This window comes from Anser anser (assembly GCF_964211835.1).
Source record: "Anser anser genome assembly, chromosome: 7".
NCBI classification, from domain to species: Eukaryota; Metazoa; Chordata; class Aves; order Anseriformes; family Anatidae; genus Anser; species Anser anser.
Genome location: NC_139727.1, coordinates 34,213,267 through 34,233,051, shown reverse-complemented (window position 1 = coordinate 34,233,051; position 19,785 = coordinate 34,213,267). Strand labels below are relative to the sequence as shown.

Here is a 19,785-nt window from a genome sequence, read left to right as displayed (position 1 = left end):
ACAAAGCTAGGCTTATGGGTTGATGCACATGCAGCTTTGTTACTTTTGGAAAATGAGAACAGTATGATCTCATGAAGTTATATAATTTATTTTTTATACAACCAAGGTAGAAGAAGAACAGTGAATTTAAGGAAGAATTGAGTTCAGGACATACAATGCGAGTGGAAACTTTTTGGGACTGAATCCGTCTTTCGCCTTGTGCACTTAGCACCTAGCGTTGGGATCCACAATAGGATTCTTGAACATTTACTACGTGTTACCACTGGAGAGACTGTTCATTCAGCATATCTAAATTGTATAGTTTGTAAAAGAGGTGTAAAAACAAAACAAAACAACAACAACAACAGTGGGAGCAGTGGTTAGCAATGGGCTGCCATTTCTGTGTTTGAAAGTACTCTCCAAAGGAGTAATGTATTGCCAGAGATTCATGGACACCAGATCCCCACTTTCAGTTTCTACAGCACAGCAAGTTTGTTGCAGAAACCTCATGCTCTGAAACGGTGAAGAATCCTGTGATCCTGTGCAGGTTCTGTTCTGAGAATGATGCATTTCCAACTGATGCTGGGATACCAGGAACAAGAAATGTATAAAAGAGGTGAAAACTGTATAAACTGTTCTTTTGAAGAAACCCTTCATGTTCGTATGTGCTCATATTTTTCTTTATTGAAAAGCTGTGATAGCGCTGAATAGCTCTTCTTCTTGTCTCTACAAAGATTTCTTGAGTATTAAAATAAGAGGAAAGGGGAAGATAGCAACTTCATCTAGGAAAACACAGATTGCCAATTGACTCGGTAATGAAGTTAATTTCTAAGTTATTAGTACATGAACCAATGTGCAGAGCTGGAGAGGTAAAAGTGCTGTAAAGTGGAAAACCATACAGCTGGAATGAAGGAGGAGGTTGCAATAACTGCGCAGATGACAAAAACATCAGGTATTATATGTTTAATGGTGCTCCAGAAAGTACCTCAGAGGAATCTTTGCAGTATGAAACCATTACCCCAGGCATTTTAATTGAGCAGGTAGACATAGCGTTTGGAGGCATTCCTGAGCTGCCAGTACAGGAGGAATGCTTACCTGCCTTCTCTTCTTTTGCTTTAAATGTGTTGTATCTTTTAAAGATACCACTTTCCCTGGTGCTGGTATTGGGTATGTGGCACACTGATCTCCACGTCTGTAATAAGATCTGTACATCTTGCTGTCAGACGCATTAAAAGCAATATCCAGATGCCTGCATTCCTTCCAGGTCTCTGTGCCTCGCATTTACAGCTCGCTGATTCTCAGTGCTACCCAGCAGCGCCTTGCCGAGCCCCTCATCATCATGCGTGAGAAGCACGTAGCTCTTTTCACTGGCGGGCCACAGTTTTGTGCAGCACTCACACCATGTGAATATGGCCCTGAGAGGGCACTGTAGTGATCTTCAGCCTTCTCATGAAATTTTCATTGATGCTAATGCCTAACATCTATGTGGTAGCTCTGTTAAAATCAGTGAGGTTAGACAGCGATTATTCTTGTACTGTCAGTTTATGTTGGCATATCTGAACCCCTTGTGTGATGGATTGAATGGTTTGAGGCTGCAGCTTTCTAGAAACCTAGGAGAAGTGCTCTGTGGATGAAAAATACAGTATATTAAATCACTGTTCTTGATTGTGTTTGAGAGGTATCAATCCCGAGTAGGTGCTTGAGAGGGAACTTGAACAGAATGCTATCCCAAGCATCCGCAGTAATCGTATTTCTCTGCATAGTCAGACTAATACCATAATAAATACGGGACCAGGTGCTTGAATTTAACGGTGATGGGTATCTTGGTAGTCTTACAAAAATACTGTGACGTTTCAAAGGTTCTTCCTTTGTGCTGCTACTCCCTTGCAACGTACTAAACCAGCTGATGTTGGTTCACTGAGAAGGAGAAAAAATTCTTTCCAGATCCGCACTAAAGCTGAATCTTGTGTAGGGGACAAGCTAATTAGCTCATCTATACGTTCATTAGAGCAGGTGTTCAGAGAACGTAGATGACTTTACTTTTGCTATCCTTTTCAAAATCTATCTGCTGTACTCTTACTTTTTATTTGTTATATTTAGACTCGTTTCCTGTTATGCTTATAAAATTTTCAGCCATTAAAACCACAGACTCCAAACAACATATCAAAATGACCATAAATGTGACAAACTTCCTAAGGAATCAAAACAAAGTGTTTCAAGCCCTCGAGTGGGCTTATTTGTTACGGTAACCCTTTCTGAAAGTGTTTTTTCTTTCATATGAAATGTATTTTTAATTTGTTTTCAATGGAGAGAGTTGACAGGGAAAAAATAATGTACTGTTTTATTTTTCTGTAGTATTTTTCAGTATGATTTAGTTTTATCTATCTAAAGCAAAACACAATTTAAGATGCCTTAGTCCTATGTTTTATATTTTAGATTGCGAGTCTATTTTTTTTTTTTTTACTTGGTTCTTCTCATTAGATTGAAAAGGAGATGCTAAGCTCTCTGGGAAAAGGGTCTTATTTCTGAAACCAGCAGTCACATGCGTTCAAATATTCTCCTATTATTCAAAACACCTACAGCTGAGCGCGTAACTTAGGCAACCTGGCTTGATACTGAATAATGTAGTCACTGCCTTGACATTCGGATAGATGTCTGTACCCAGCAAATGCTATTTTTATGTGTGTTGTCTTGTTGCTCGAAGCATCATGGAAGACTTGCCTGCATATAATGCCTTTTTTTTTTTTTTTCCTGAAAGTATACGATTTGGGTCTGTGTTTGTTTTTCTTGATTGTTTCTTTTGCTTCTCCCCCTTCCTTTGTTAATTATCTCAATGCATTCTAAAGGGTACGATCAATTGCTATTGAAGTGTATTTAATCCGAAGCAAAACTTTGTTGCTATTTAAGCCTCTCGTCAGGAAACCCAGCTTTGGGGTTGTTTGGTTTCTTATTTCCGAGGCCATTTAATGGCAGCATAAATATTCAGCCTGACTATAAATAGGTAATTAAAGCAGCGCATTGGCCAGATGTTCCCCTTTGTTGCATGGCACGGCGCAGGGGGGAGCGCGGGCAGCAGCAATTCCAGTGCACGCCGCCCCTGCTACTGGCAGATCCTGCAAGCGATCCCTGTGGCCGGGGATCTCCCCAGGGAGCTACGCGTGCAGCTGATGTGCTCAAACGCTGTGGTTCCTGGGAGCCTTTGCGGCGTGCTCCTTCCCTCCCCGCTTCTCAGCGGCTTGGCAAATCCCTTTGGGAGGCAGAGAGCTGGGGAGCCGAGCGTTTGCTCTGGTCGCGACAGCAGGTTTGGGGAGGCAATCTTCGTTTTAGGGCGCGCAGGGCTGGTGCAGGCCTCTGCGGGTCGGCCGTGAACACGTGAGGTGGTTCGCTGGGGTTTTACCTTCGTGCCACAAATTGGCTCCTCAAAGGGAACAAAACACAGGGGCCCTAGCTAATGGCACGAGGGCTCTTGTCAGAGCCACGCTTTGAGGGAGGGAACCTGGGGAAAACCTGGGTTGTGCTGAGTAAGCACCTGCAGGCTGTAGGGTTCTGCTCCAACCTTCTCCAGCCCTCCGGGGCTTCCCCGGATCCTGCCTGGTCACAGCGACAGCTTCGATGGGAGGACTCGGGACAAGCTTTGTGTGAACCTAACAAAGACCTGTGGTGGGTATCGGGGTGATGTCCTGAGCCCAGGAGTCAGGAGGGGCTGAGGCCGTGCTCACAGTTCATGCCCTCGGTTATTTGCTCCGTGGGAGCAGCGCTTTCAGAGCACGCATGGCTGCTGAGGCTGGAAAATAAGAACAGACCCAAGAAGCAGGGGAGGGAGACAGGAAAACGCTTCCTCCAGCTGCAGGATCACGCCCGGGAGGATCTCAGCCTCATTTTTCCCCTCGGCTCTCCTCGCTTAGGCAAACTCTCACGGCTGGAGCGCCGGCGGGCGCGTCTCTCTCCCAGGTCCTGCAGCCCCTTCTGATCACCTCCAAACCTCCCGGTACCGGAGCTCGGCCCGGGGGGGTGCCAGAGCCCTGTCCAAGGGCACCTCGAGCCCCGCAGCGCCGCCGCCCCCCGCAGCTCGCCGTTCCCCCCCCCCCCCGTCGCGATTAGCCGTGCCGCGGCGGGGAGGGGCCGCGCCGCCCCTGCCAGGGCCGGGGTGGGGCCGGGAGGGAGCCGAGCCGAGCCGGGCCCAGCCGGGCAGCGACAGGAGGAGGAGGAGGAGGAGGTGGAGGAGGTGGAGGAAGGGTGCCCGGCCATGTCGGAGAGCGAGGGCGGCGCGGCAGGTAGGGCGGCCGCCGCAATGCAGGAGCGCGGCGCCGAGCGGGGGGGGAGGCGGCCGGAGCCGCCCGGAGGAGGGGTGGGGGGCACTGCCACGGGGGTTTTAGGGGACGCCGGGGGGTTTTGGGGGACACCGGGGACTGCAGACCTGCAGTGACCCCCGCAGGACCCCCCTGAGGCGGCGCTGGCCCGCCCCGTCCCCGGGGGTCGGCGCTGCGGCAGGCGGGGGGGGGGGGCGGGTGCGGGGACAAAGCGGCGGCCTGAGGGGGGCTTGGGGGGCTCTCGGGGGGGAAAGGGGAGTCTGGGCTGGAAATGGGGTGCCCCTGGGGGCGAGGGATAAAGGCAGGGGGTGTCTGTAGCTGGGGGGGGGGGGGGGGGGGCGATGCGGTGCAATAAAACCCGGCGGCAGGGTGGGAGAGCGGGGTGGGGGCGGCCCCGGGGGCTGCGGGTCTCGGCTCGGGACCTGGGGGCCGGATCCTGGCGGGCCCCAAACGAGGGTCCCGTGGTTTTTGGGTCCCTTCGTGATCGCGCTGTGCCTGATGAAACCCATCAACGAGGCTCACTGCAGGATGGGGGGGGTCTGCTTGTGTGGGGAGGAGGCTGGGGAGGGATGGGGGGCCTGGGGGTGAGGTGGTCTGTGTGGGGGATGCAGACCCAGGGGGATGCAGGCACAGCCCGGTTGCATCCGATCTCCCCGTCCCTTCTTTCCAACAGCGCTGCAGGGATTTGAGAAAACTAATGCTGAGCCTAAGGTGGCGGTGGTAATTCGTGGGGAAAGTTGAAAGGTTGAGTTTATACGGATCGTGGTGGGATCCGGGGAATGTTTAGAGTAAAATAGCTTAGCCGCAGCGCGTGTGGAATAAAAGGAGGCACAGGCTGTCTGTTTCAAACAACACAACAGTAATAATTAGAAGCTAGTTGAGTCTTCAAGATGATCCTTACAGCATCTTTTCCCCCCTCGTGTTTGTGTTCCTTAAGTGCCTCCCAAAACAAGTCTCTTCTGTCTGTTTTGTGTGAAGCTGCCTGTAGCAGTTCTCCTGCAAGCAGCTGACAAAGGCGAGGAGAGAGTGACAGGTTCATTTGTCTGTTGGGTGGCAGGGTGTCGTGTGCTTTGTTTTCTGCTAAGTTGCAAGGTTAGGGCAGTGCAGTGCTGAAATCAAGTAACTCGTGGCACAGGGAGAATGTGTGCAGGAGGGGATTTTGTTAGAAGGTGGAATACCAGGTAGTAAATCAATGATTTGTTACGCCAGAAACCTTTATGTACTTTCCAGTCTCTGGAATGCTGAAGCTGTCAGAGAAAAAAAGACTTCAGGGATAAAACGTGGTTTAGGGAGTGTTACTGTATTGACAGTGCTGAAGCTGCAGTCATTTATTGCAGCAGCGTGCAATGCGCAGAAGAAATGTCTGGATGTAAAGCAGCAAAGTGTTGCATGCTCTGAGTGCCAGTCATTGCACAGCTTCGCTTAGCGCAGCATTGCGGTATCTGCAGTTTGCTTAACGTGAGCCTGGATGAAACTGTTCGTGTCCAGGAGCTGTTGCGTGTAAAACTTCTAATTATACCGACTTTCAGCGCTTTTGGCTTAGAACTGGGTGATGCTGATCCAGCTGACAAGTTTGCCTTTACGGCACACACCCAGTAAGGTTTTGGTCTGGGTGTTCAGTTTATTCCCGCTGGGCCAGCAGCAGGGAGGGGGCTGCAAGGCTCCCCGAGGGCTGCTTGAGGCCCCAGGAGCTCTGTCCTGTCCAGGGGCTGCTTTGTCTGGCAGATGTTTGGGGTAGCAGGGTTTTAAGCGGGTCCCGAGGGTGTGACCAGTGTGTCTCAAACTTATCTGCAGCCAGGAGCAGGAATAGACTGCAGTGGCTTTGGGTGCCAGCTGAAGTTTACAGATTCACAGATTTCTCTCTAGGTTGGAAGAGACCTCAAGATCATCGAGTCCAACCTCCGACCTAACACTAAGTACTCCACTAAACCATATCCCTAAGCTCTACATCTAAACGTCTTTTAAAGACCTCCAGGGATGGTGACTCCACCACCTCCCTGGGCAGCCCGTTCCAATGCTTAATAACCCTTTCGGTAAAGAAGTACTTCCTAACATCCAACCTAAAACTCCCCTGTCGCAACTTTAGCCCATTCCCCCTCGTCCTGTCACCAGGCACGTGGGAGAATAGACCAACCCCCACCTCTCTACAGCCTCCTTTCAGGTAACTGTAGAGAGCGATGAGGTCTCCCCTGAGCCTCCTCTTCTCCAGGCTGAACAAGCCCAGCTCCCTCAGCCGCTCCTCGTAAGACTTGTTCTCCAGACCCCTCACCAGCTTGGTCGCCCTTCTCTGGACTCGCTCGAGCACGTCCATGTCCTTCCTGTAGCGAGGGGCCCAAAACTGAACACAGTACTCGAGGTGCGGCCTCACCAGAGCCGAGTACAGGGGCACAATCACTTCCCTCGACCTGCTGGCCACACTGCTTCTTATACAGGCCAGGATGCCGTTGGCCTTCTTGGCCACCTGAGCACACTGCTGGCTCATATTCAGCCGGCTATCCACCAATACTCCCAAGTTAGAGCAGCCTTCAGGAGGCTGGCTCTGTGCAAGGAGAGCAGAGTGCTGCCTCAGCTACAAAAGAGCTGGTCCGTGCACATAAACGTCAAGGTTAGGGTTCTGTTACGCTCTCTGACTCTGTCACTGTTGTTTGGGGCAATACGCGAGCTGACTGCTATCTTACCTTGTACTTTTTTCTACCAAATGCTTTTTGCTATCATCTACTATGATGCCACTTATTCTATCAATAACTGCCCCAGACAACCATACCTTTATTTCAAAAAAGAAATCTTAAAATACTTTTTTAGTTTGAAGCAAAGGATCCCATCACCTCCATTTTCTGTACCTGAATTACTTTTTGATGTTGTGTAAGGCGGGATTTCAGAAGCGTTTGACTTCAAAGAGTGCAACACTTATGGTTTTAGTAAAGTCTGTCTGTGGCAGGTTTAGTCTGTACGTATTGTGAAAGAGCAACTTGGCTTATTTGGGTATTTAAAAAAGCTATGCAGACTTTCAGTGAACAATAATGGAAAATGGGTAAATAATAAAAAACTGCATTCAAGTGATGGTACTCCCAAGGAGAAGAACAAGAGCAGTCATGACCGTAAGTGGGTATGAAGCAACCTTTGGGGGGAGCTTGGCTCTATTGCTATTATTTATTTATTTTAATGTAAAGTAGATGAGATTTGCCATTAACGATTTCACTAAGCAGCTTCTTTTTATGCGTGTCCATAAATACCATCAATCGCTTACATATTCAGCTTCTATATGATGCTTTTAACTCTTCTGTTAACAGCCTTGCTAGTTGAAAGTAGAAATGGGTAAAACTCTAGGTTACAACACTACGACGCAGACCTGCCCAGCTGTGCTTCCCCTGCAATGAAAGAGATACCAGGAGGACTCGGAATCTGTTTCAGGATGAGCTCTGAAGTCCATGGGCCGTGACTGTAAATGCTCTGCTTGCTTCCCAGATGTTTTCGGGAAGAGTGTGCAGCTGTTTTGTGATGTAAGGCCAAGGATGTTGGGGTTGCGCTCAGGGAATGCTTCTGTCAAATACGAACTTCAGGGATGTGAAATGCCTGTAACATACGTGAAGACTTCTCATTCTTAACTCTACCAAATGTTCTGGCTCCTCGGTCATTAAATTAAAACTGCCTCTACTCAGTCATCAGGCACATTCTGGTCTTAAAAAGAACTTTCCGTAGTTCTCGTTACTCAAAATATGTCAACTATGACCCGTTTGCTGTTGTGTTAAGAAACATAGCGATATGCATTTAAAATAAACAAGTATGAGTTTTAAATTTTGCCATAACTATTATTAAAGCAGTAACTTTGCAGTGTTTTAAAATTAGGATGGCAGTGGGTATTAAAACAGGAAATTCCTTCAAAGCCTGCCTCAGAGGGGTTTGAAAAAGGTTTTCATGTAAACGAAAAGGAAAATGCAGTCACTTCGAATAAAAAAGTAAGTAAATAAACTAAAATGCTCAGAATGTGGACGTCGGCACTCAGGCTGGACTGCCTTTGTTCTTGTTTTCTCAGTGCCTTTGCTGAGGACTGCATAAGGGTGTGTCAAGGACACGGGAGATCTGCTTTAGCAACCGCATCGCTTTGGCATCGTTTTGCCCTGGTGCTGGCGTGCTGCTGAGATCTGGTCGTGTGCTGGAGTCGTTTGGGGCTCGCTGTCCCCAGTAGCCCTACTGTGACTGCTCTGCAGCATGCTGGGCACACAGATCGGTTCCGAAAGCATCTCAATTTGCAAGTACAGGAGACCTGGAGAGGGTCTTTCTTCAACTGTTTCTTCTGACACTGATTCTTGAACACTTTGACCAGCGCTTACAGTCTGTGCTCTGGAGATGCAGTTTCCTAGGAATTTTGAGAGGCACTTCTAACAATTTTTATTGTTTGGAGTCAAGAGAGTAGTGTGTATGTGACTGCAGTTTTATAGTAACGATTTCATGTAATCTGTGGAAGTTTATTTGCTCTTGTCTCTGAAGAATAACTCTGTCTGTATAGCAGAAATGTGCCCAACCTGCTGTAGTCTTCTTGGGGAAGTTTTTCTCCTTATGGGAGAAGCAAACAGCATAGGGAGTCATCTGTGAGCACTGCTTTGGTTTGTTCCTTTTTAGATATATTTCACATCGGTATTGCTTTTCAGGACCCCTCTCTAGGGCTTTGCAGTCTCTGTGTGCACTCTGTCTAAGGATTTTAAAGTTCAGAGTGCTCCATGTTCACCTGTTGTGCATGGCCTTTCACCACGAGGCTCTCTGTACTTGTGTGCATACTTTTCCTCCTGTTTCACGTGAAGTCTGGAGTGGATATTTGGATCTATCCCTCTCTCTTACAACAATCTGGCTGTTTTTCTCTTGTAAGAGATAATGAGAACATAAAAATCAAAGTTTCTTTAGTGCATCTTTGCCACCTCCTGATCATTGGTTGGGAAATATGTTGCTGTGACAATCTGATGTTGCAAATTTCATCTTCATTCAAGGGCCCTTGAGGCTTTCTCCATACTTAAAGATCAAAATACCAGTGGTTATGGTAGGCCCCGTTCCTTGTGCCAAACACATCTAACAAATTTAACATCTCTTTCTTAAGTTTCCATGGATACCTTAGCAGAGCACACGCTATAATCAGACCGGTAAGGCATGCCATTTACAAAAGCTTTCAGTATTGTCGTGATGGGACTCCCGCGTTCAAAAATCATCCTTTCACAGTGGCCCTCTTGCTTCCTCAGCTATGCTCATCTTGTGGTTTTAGCCATAGGAGGCTCCATTGCAAGCTGTATCATCTGCGTGTCATCGTGCAAGTGTACCTTTTTGGTGACCATCTGCTGGTTGCCAGTGGTCCCATTGCTGTGACGTGTATGCACGGTCATGGCATTTGAATGGAGTCCTGACGGGTGCTAGTATAAAAACCTCTGGAAATTGATTTCGATCGGTGACTGCATGATTTTGTGATCTGCTCTGCAAATCCTAAACATCAGTTTTCTCTCTTCTGTCCTTAGCTTCTCTCCTCATAAGGTACTTTCGTTTAAGCCTGCTTACTAACCTGTTTTCAGGATCGTAAAATTAAGAAAATAAAGAAACACGCTTATTTTCGATTTAGTTGTAAAGTGTTGCTCATACCCATAGACTAGAGATTCACTTTGCTAGTGAATTGTGAAGTTTGACACCACTTTTTGCAGTTGTGCAACTAACGTTCCCTTATTTTCCCATTTTTGAGCAACACCAGCCTTGAAGAATGTTAAGGGATTTATATATCACATCGCTCATGCTGACCACTAGAATAACTACTGCTTCTTACAGTTTGGCTAGTCCTTTTACACTGTCTCCCTCTTCCTTTCTTGTTGTTTGTTTGTTTGTTTTGGGTGAGAAGCAGGGGCAGGGGAAGAGGTTTATTTCTCTGCTGAACACAAGATCCAGAAAAGCCAAACAGTGATTTTTGTTCAGTCTTTTACCAACGTTTTCTTTGAGTATCTTGACCTAGAAAGGTAAATCTGGGATTGCTTTCTTTTCGGGATACAGTTACATCTTGAGAAGATTCTTACGTAGGATCTCATGCTAAAACAGGGAATTTTATAATGCTATAATATTTTGGTTGTGTTTTTTTAAAAGAAAAAGCAAGCAACCAGCCCACCTTCAGCTGGTAAGTGGTGCATTCCCCAAAGTGCCTAGCATCACACGTGCTCTGTTTTATGCGTGTGGTCCTGGGAACTGGAGCGTAATCTTATTAGTGCCATTCCTAACAACCTTGCAGTGAACCAAGCTGATGAGGTAGATGATGACAGACGTGATGGTGACAGAGAGACAGCAGGAAACCTTTTCTAGGAAGGTTTCTTTACAGAATCTAGGCTCTGTGAACATCTGTGTGTTTTGTTTTCTGTTCCTTAGGTCTTTTTGTGTAGAAGCAAGGAGGGAGGAGATGAGAGGACAGGAAAACGGTCCTTGCTCAGAGGCTAATAGTCCAAGGAAGCCTGAAGGAAGCGGGTTCAGAGGAGTTTGTTGAAGGGACAGCAGATTAGTTAGGGCATACTAAAGGTATCTGTAAGAGAACTGTGTCTGTGGAATATTTAGAATGATCCTGGGGAGTTGTCTTACAGTACATTGAGCCTCAGAATTTGTTGTTAGCCCACACGTACCACGACATGCATCTGCTAACGCAGCCTGCCTTCCCCATCTGCATCAAGCAGAGTCAGTTGTGTTTCTTCTGGCAGTAGGGCATGGGTGCAGAAGAGCCAGAGTTCAGGACATGAGCAGTCTTTGCATGACTGCTGCTGGTGAGTTCGCTGCGCTCCAGGCCCTGCTGTGTGAGCGGGTTCTGATCAAGTGGGAAAAATCTCAGGACTCATAACAACCTGGCAGAGGTTTTACAGACACAGTTGTGTAGGAAGCATGGAAGCATTCGAGGTCTGTTCTGGTCCAGTTTACTGTCAGAAGAGGTGAACTTAGCGCAAGTGTTGTATTCAGAAGGTTATTGCAAGTTCCTGCGTGTGGTTTTTAACTTAAGTTTAATAGAACAGAAAATAGGTGGTGTCTTTTAGTTTCCTTTTGCATGTGAGGTGCAGGAAAATGAGTAGTATCCCTGAAGCAAGGGACGGGATGAATCTGGGATCGTATTCTGATAGTCTTAACAATAATAGTAAAGACCTTAGAAAGCTTGATAGCATAATGGAAAAGTAATTCCTCCACTCAAACTGTAACCGTGATCAGAAGGGAATATAAAAACCTAAATGAAGAAATTCATAGCTTGTAATGAGAAATATGTCTAATTTTTAGATTTTTTTTTTTATTTTTTATTTTATCCAAAGAATTGGGAGAATTTTTTCTTTAGAAAATTACTGTGCTCTAATTGGTATCATTGCAATGACCGATTATTATGAAAGGGTATCAGGAAACTTGGATTTGTATCAGGGATTAGCTACGGCTGTATTCATAGAAGGGAAGTACACTGGAGTCTTCAACAGACTGGATGCCTACTGGCATTTTAAAACAAAGAACTGGTTCCGTTGATGTTAATAGCAGTAGGGTCATTAGTTTCAGTGGAAACAGGAGGTTCTTACTTCTGATGTGAAATATGGGATCTTTTTATTTTACATGAGGATGTTTAAAGTATTTCTTTGTATGTGCTTCTCTCCATCTTTTTTTTTTCTTGTTGTTCTATAATTATTTTCAAAGGCCATCTTTGTATTTGCAGTAAAATGCTCTAGGTTGTCACATTACATTTGGAAGCTGTGACATTTTGTGCTTAATGCAAAGCAAAGTCTCAGCCATACGAAAAGCTGAATAAGGTTTTCTTTACCAATGCAGCGGTTGCCAGCTAATAGCAATATGGTAAACCCTTCCTTCCCTGTTGTGCAAACATCATTAGCAAGCTTTGCTTGCAGCAAAATGATTATTGATGCTTGAAATGATATACAATGTTTTGAATGAAAAACAAAGCTTTGAATTCTGTTCTCTTACTGCACGATGTCTACCCTGTCCCCATATTTCACTCAGTGCATCATTTTTAAAAATTTTTAATCCAGAGATGTTGGCCAGATGGAAGATGAAGAATTTTGTCAAGATTTTGGTATGACCAGTGAAATGAATGAAATCATAGCCACATATAGCACTCACTCTCACAAGCCTCTGGATGGCTGGATACTGCAGAGAAATGGCCATCAGATACGTGCAAGTGTTTGATCTGTGAAAATGATCAGCACGTGCACAGTGCATTCAGCATTCAGTTAACCTGGATTTATAGATAAAGATCAGCTGCAGTAGTGGCATTTGTAGTAGGTCTGATGCACCCTGACTTCCCATGTCCACCTGGTTTGTCGGCCAACAGATAACTAAGAGGCTGAATGGATTTGCCATATGGAACGGTAGATGCACATTATACAAGTGGAAGAAGGATTGTTGTTTGAGGCAGGGTGGTGTAGTGCAGGAATACGCAGGAGTTTGGGAGCTTCTGGAAAAGGATTTGGTATCTTGATCTTCCCAGTGGAGTCCCTGAGCTCAGCCAGAGGCTCCAACCTACACAACGAATGGAATTCATTGCACTGTAGGTCACGGAATGGAACAATTGATTTAGGAATATCCCTTTGTACTTAAACATTGTTGTGGAAACACTTCTTAAAATGCTGAAATTATCACCTGAAACAGGGAATAGTATTGATCCTATCATTGATTCAGAAAATCAGTAGAGTTTAATTAGCAAGTGTTAGATTTCTGGTCACGGCAGGAAGATCACAGTAATAAAAGTGACCTTAAGATGCATGGATTGGGATATAGCATACTCACTAGGGTTAATGGTGGTGCCCATTTTCTGGTTAGCAAAACACCTGTAAGAAATCCAGGCCATGAGTGCTGAAGCTTTCAGTTGGAAGTGAGGTCTGCGAAGGTTCAGCAAGTGCACTTCTCTTCCCAGCCATGACTCTACTGCAGAGCATGCCTGGAAGGGTCCACCACGCTGGGGTTTCTGATGGAGAACTTGTGGCTTGATACCTTATTTATTCTTTTATTTTTTTTTTAAAGTTATTTCTTTTCCATGTGATAAACTAGTAACATGAGACATGCTCAAAAATTTCCCCTCTTTTCTGTCCTGGCTGGATTTCTGCGCTTAATGCTGTTTAGCAGCAAATCATTGCTGGATTGCTGTTTTTACTTGTCTTCTTAAATTCTTACCTAGAGAGATCGAACACTTACAAAAACTTTAGCTTATCAGTTGTCTATGTTACTTGGGTTGCAGGACACCTTCTATTGGCAGTGAATCCATTAACAACTTCCCTAACATTTGAAGCAGAAAATCTTGCTGATGCCTGGTATTGCTGAATTTTATAAAAGTAAATATTTAATAAAGTTAATGAAAGAGTAGATTTTGTGTAGCTGCTGAAAAAACTCGTAGTGCCAACTTATTACTTATTACCTTTACAACTTATTACAACTTATTGTGACTGTGAGGTTTAGCAGCTGCTTTTCTTAAAGCAGGTTTAAACTTTCTGGCTTAAAACTGATTGTCTGGGACCACAGCAATCCTCCTATGTGATGTTTGAGTGAATTACTAAAACTTATTTGTCCAGTCCTGAACAAGAGCACATTGCAGGGGCTCCAAAATGTGCAGGATAGACTTGATAGTCTTCCAGAGGAGACCACCTGCAATTAACTGATTTTTCTAATGAAACAATGAGCTTGGTCCCCTAGATCTATTAGATTTTTAGATCTGTTAGTAAATCACAGCTGAACGTGTTATCAGTGGAAATGTTCATATTAGGTCAGCTAAGTTTTTATTAATTTTGTCGACTTTGCTCTTACTGACTATATTCTGTGTTACTTAAAGATTAATCCTTTGTTGCTTTTTGTCATCAGCTAAGTTGGAAAACTTAGAGAGTGGCTGATCATTTACCGAGAAACAGGAAAATCTAAACTGATTAGCTACTGTAGGAAACCACAGCAAATAAACTCTTGCTTGCGCTTAGATGAAAAGAAGGAATATTTTAAATTAAATCTGCTAAACCAGCAATTGCAGCTAATACGATAATGGATATGATTCATTATTAATACAGTATCTGCTGATCCCATAATTTTACCAGTTCTCTAAGTGTTAGGGGATTTGGAAATCAGATAGAATCTTCTGAATGTTAAAAAAAAAAAAGTGCTGAAAAAGACAGACCTAGCTTTTTTCCCTTCCTCTACTGTTCAACTTGAAAATGCACAAGACGTGCTTGGGCAATTGCTTAGGACTAAAGTCAGAAAATGCAATGACATGGTCAAATTCATTCTGTACACGTTTAGTTAAACTATCCAATACCCTGATATAGACAGTTGTATTTCAAGTTAATGTTTACAAGCAATGATGTGCCCATACTTTAGTACCTAAGTAAATGAAAGAATTTCTGTTCAAAAAGTTTGCATCATATCTTGGATCAGTTGAAATATTGGTGTAAGTATTTGAAGACTTAATTTGGATTCTAAATCAGGTTGCTCCATTTATTGTGACCTGCAAATTATCAAGAATTAAATGTTTGTTTATCACATGTTATTTAGCTATATATCCTTTCGGAGTGTGTAGTTTGGCACAGATAGCGATCCTTGGTAAACACAGGAGATAAAGCTGGAACTTGAGCTATGCAGGACACGATTGTGTTTTTTTCTTTAAATCAGCCTCAATAAGTCATTTTGCTTTTAGGGACTGTTCCAAATACCGTGATACTGTCCAGGACATAATTTTCTTTTTTTTTTTTATTATTTTTTTTTAATCCTCAAGAAGAGGAATTTACTCCCAGAGACTAGGCATTTTCTTGTATGATTTCAAATCAGGTTCCTTGCAACCCTTTACCCATTCTCTGGCTTTCTTTTAGATTAGCCAATCCCAGCTCTTTAGAAATAAGAGGTTTTTAAATATCCAACTCTTGCTGGAATATCTCTGCATTACTGCTCTTCTGTGACACACATTTCTCCCCCCAAGCAAATGCTAACTCACCGCATGCTCCCACACACACAAGTTTATTTTAACACCTTTCTCTTTAGATAGGGTAGATAGTACAAACATTTCCTAATTTCATGTGCATTTCACAACTTTTTCACTACTCGTTAGAAGAACTCTTGGCATTACATCCAAGGTGGTTGGCCTGCAAGCATTTTCTGTAAACGCCAACCACTTGGGTAAATGACTTTTTAACTTCCTAGTATTCTGAACTGCGTTCATTCAGTTGTTAGCTCTGCAAGCTCTGGTAGTGTCAGGGCCTCTTTTAACAACAGAGTTACAACAATTAGGGTTGCCCCCATTATTGCACACCATTAGCTAGTGGTGTTATGAAATGATATCAAACAATTTTAAACTGGTGCAACGTAATGTGACGGCTGCTTGTGCCAAAATGATAGCAACTCTACAGAATCACCGTAATAGTGTGCTTTGGTTAAAATTCTAGTTTGCTACCTGAGAAATTGTAAAATTGTCTTCTATGGTTTTCCTCTCCTGATCCAACAAAACTCCAGGTTGGTGATGTGTAGGGCTCATTGCAGAATTCTTGTTTAGCAGGAGCTGACATTATTCTTATTTGCAGGAGTGGCATATTACTTAGATGAAGTGTAACAGTGAATAGTAGTGCGGAATGGTCATGTTCTTGGAAATACCTGTTTTGTCCTGGTCAAAAAATACTGATAAATCACTAGGACTTTAACTTTCCAGCAGAGTTGAGCAATTGTTGAGAATTGGAAAGACTAACTTTTTATGCATAAATTTTCAAGAGCATTCTGAAACTCAAAGCAACTTACTTTAAAGATCTTGGATGAAAATATCTAAATCTTTTTTAAACTGATATTTTCTATGGGTAGTAAAGACAGCCCTCTGGTTTCTGCTTAATATGTTTTCATTGCTGCCAAATATTTTTATACTTGTGGATAGAGCAAGTGTCTTTGTATACATTTTTCTACTTCTGGATAATCACAAGTTAATTGGGTCAAATAAATTCTCAACAGAGCTCCACCCAAGTTAGTGTGCTGTCATTGGCTGAATATGAATATCACAGTGGTTGTTTAATCGCTGCTCTCTGAGAGACCAAAAAATGTGTAGATTGCCACACGGGATTTTCTGAGCGTCATAGGGAGCTATAAATAGCTTTTCAAGGTACACCCAGGGAAGGCTGATAACTGAAGACAGGCTGGAAAATAGATCACTAAAACATGAATGCTGAAGCAGGTAACAGAAAGAAAAGAGGAACACTGAAAATACAGATAGTGATTTGGCGTCTACCTTTTTGTCCTCTAAAGAGAGAATCCTAGGAGGGGGAAACTTACCATGTTGTAAAGATGCTGCGTCAGCATTGCAATGTCCTGACCTCTTCAGAAAGTATTGGTTTGGATCCAGCCAGGAAAGACAGCAGGATGCAAGGAACCTTTTTATTACTAATTCTTTTTCTTTTTTTTTTCCCCTGAAATATTATTCTTCAGTTCTAAGAAAAATGCCATGTTGATGGTATAGAAACGAATCTGGTTTTGAAAAGAGGAGGAAATTGTGCGAATGGATAAGGAAGCTGATAACAGCATCTGATCCAAATAAAGCTTAATGAATCCAGCAGATTCTGTGCTGTCACAGGCGGATTCTGTGCTGACTGTGGGTTTCTGTATGTTACCACAAAAGGAGTAATGTAATATATTCTTGAAGAACTTGCATAGGAAATGTGAATGTTCTCCTTCTGTAAGTGATTCTGAATACCAAACTCAGCATACATATTATAACTTGAATAGAAGTAAATATTGTTTCGAGAGCAATATTAAGATTTGGAGGAAACTTTTCCTGTGGGCAGATTATCCTGCAGTTGTCTACTGCAAAGTTTTTGCATCTTCCCTGGGAAGCCACATGTTTGATTACCAGGAACAACAGGATTCTTCATTGAGTAGCCCTAAGGTCTTTTCTTGCAGGACAGCTCCTGTGTTATCTTAAATTAACGCTCTGACTTAATAGTCCTATGCCTAGGAATTCCTTGCCATCCTTAAATACGCATTTCGTTGTGTGCATTCCAACCTACAAGTACGTTGGATAAAAATATGTTGAAATGTGTTGCTTAATATTTATTGCGATGATAAGGTTTTGCAGTTTTCATGAGATTATATTAGATATAAATCATTTGAGTCATCAGTGCTTAATTATTTTGTTAAACTATTTCATTTTCTGTCATCACAGGGTAAATAATAGAAAGAAAAATACATTTGGCATTTATTTGGTATGTTCCTTTAAATGAAATTTCAGTATTGTGTGCAGGATAGAAATATTTCTTTGATGATTTGTTAATAATGCTTTCCTTTTTCCCAGCTGGGTTCTGTCCTGCAGTAATACTAACAGCTGCAAAATGTTTCTGTGCAGAGCATATTGAAGAATAAAAACAGAGACAGTATTAGGAAGGTTAAAGAATAAAGGTTCATAAAGGAATAATTGCAACTTTTTCTTACTGGGTTGTTAAACTGATATGAACTGCTCTTTTTCTCTTCACATTAGTCTTTTTTTATCTCAACTTGTGTTTAGTTTCTGCATTCACATGTTTAAATCCTAGGCTATTAATGTAAGTGTATGGTATTAAAGCCATTTGTATCAACTATGACTTCTCAATATACTTAGGAAGGCTTCTGAAATTATCCATGGTGATTTAAGAGGCAAAAGAATGGGAGTTAGTCAGGAAGGCCAAACATTTTAACAGTAAAGCTGCAGTTTGCTCTTACCGTGTTCTAAGGGGAAAAAATAAATAAAATTATGAGGAGGCTGTGGAATTTGCTTTCTTTTTCAGCAGATTTGTTACAACAGGAAAATTGTATAATGGTATGCAAAGCAACTAGCCTATCCTACTTACTCTGCTTACGGACGCTGAAGAATTTTTGTTTACTTTCAGATGCTGTTTCCACATCTACTTACTCATCACCAGCCAAAAGTTTGGGAGATCCTGGAATAACTCCACTGTCTCCATCACATATTGTGGTAAGAAATGCACTCTTAATATATTCTGTCTGTTGACATGGCTTTCTCCTGCCTGTTCCATGGGAAGTAGTTTCTTTGGAAGGCTGTAATTTCCCCTTGTGCTGATCATTTTTATGCTACCCATAGTTTAAAATTAAATTTTGGTCCCACTGCAGCTAGTGATGGAGCTCCCATTTATTTCATTGGGGTCCCAGTTTTGCTTTTTTTGTCGACTTGTTGAGCTAATAGATTTGTTCCTGTATATTTTTATATCAAAGTGAGGGGATACTTGATCCTCGGCATTCTCACGTTCTGTCCCCATCTTTTCACTGATTTGTTTAGGCAGCACCTGAAAATACTCGTTTTGTTTGGAAAAAAGGATATATACAATACATTAGTAGTATAATCTGAATTCTCAGATAACAGAATCTCTTCCAGCAGAGAGAGAATGAAACTCAGAATAGAACTGATCTAGTTTCCTAAGAAAAATAGCCACCTCTGTAAGCTTTTAGGTACAAGCAAATATCCCATGTACTTAATGTGTTTTAATCTCTTAAACATTGTCTTCATTTTATTGAGAAACTCCCATTAAAATTGAGTCCCACTTGTTTTTAAGATCATCTGCATCATCGATAACACAGTATATGCACTGTATATTTCTTAATATCACAAGAGATCGTGTTTAGAACACATCGCTATCCTTATCAGATTTCTTAGCTTTCTGAATCATGTGCAGGTTGTACAGCATCCTTCTTTGGGATTTCCTGAGTTCTTGCTCATAAATCTAGTTTCCATTCCTTTCTTTCTCCACATACGGTAGAACTTCCACCTCTTATTTCTGCCACGCTGATGATGTGATATCCTCTTCCAGTTAGATTTGCCTCTTGAACTCCTTGAGGAAGACCTATAGATGCATATTGCTCTGGTTTAAAAGATTTATTAGGGAAGTCCAAACAAGTCTTCCATCATTAGATCATTAGAGACCAAACCTTATGCTTTTTTCTCCATTTTAAGTAGCAGGCCTATAGGATGATTTTGGAAAATGTAGGGGTACAACAGAAAGGTGCTGGAAGTAGCAGGCATGAAGCTGCGAAGACACAGGACATAAGTGAGGAAGATGGTGGAACACTGCTCACAGAAAGAGGGCATCTGGCAGTTCCTCTGTAAAAATACCAATTGCTTCAAAATACTGCCGAGAGTACAGGCTGAACAGCAGTGGTGGGGGATTCAAACATGTCCCGTATACTTATGGGTCAACAGTTCTGCTCCATGGTGGTTTTGCCAAGATGGTGCATGTGTGGGTGGGTGTACTACCCTCCCTCACCATCTGCCTGCCTGAAGCACATAGCTCTTTCACCAGTATTTCCAGCTTCTTGTTCTCTTCCTGGCATGCTGAGCTGTTAGTACTTTAGCCACTATCAGCATTTTAACAACAGTTCCTTACTGTTTGTTACTTAGTGCCTCTTTATGTAGGTGTTATGATAGGCAAGAGCATACTGGGGGATGGCACAATTGAGATGGTGCTTTATATCACATCACATCATTACAATTTGGGCCATAATCCATTCACTTTTT

At 43.1% G+C, this 19,785-nt stretch overlaps 1 protein-coding gene across 2 annotated transcripts in view; it reads left to right on the top strand.

The window, feature by feature from the left end:
- The window catches only part of HSPA12A (heat shock protein family A (Hsp70) member 12A), an 88,392-nt gene that overhangs the window by 22,102 nt on the left and 46,505 nt on the right, over window positions 1-19,785 (top strand). Inside the window, exons 1-2 of one of the 2 annotated variants that reach the window (XM_083844141.1) lie at window positions 2,751-4,253; window positions 18,146-18,231. In XM_083844141.1, coding sequence (XP_083700267.1) covers window positions 4,226-4,253; window positions 18,146-18,231 — 114 coding nt within the window. In that variant the 5' untranslated portion in view covers window positions 2,751-4,225. Of the gene's footprint in view, window positions 1-2,750; window positions 4,254-18,145; window positions 18,232-19,785 lie in introns of those variants that run through there. The other variant, XM_083844140.1, reaches the window with a different exon arrangement.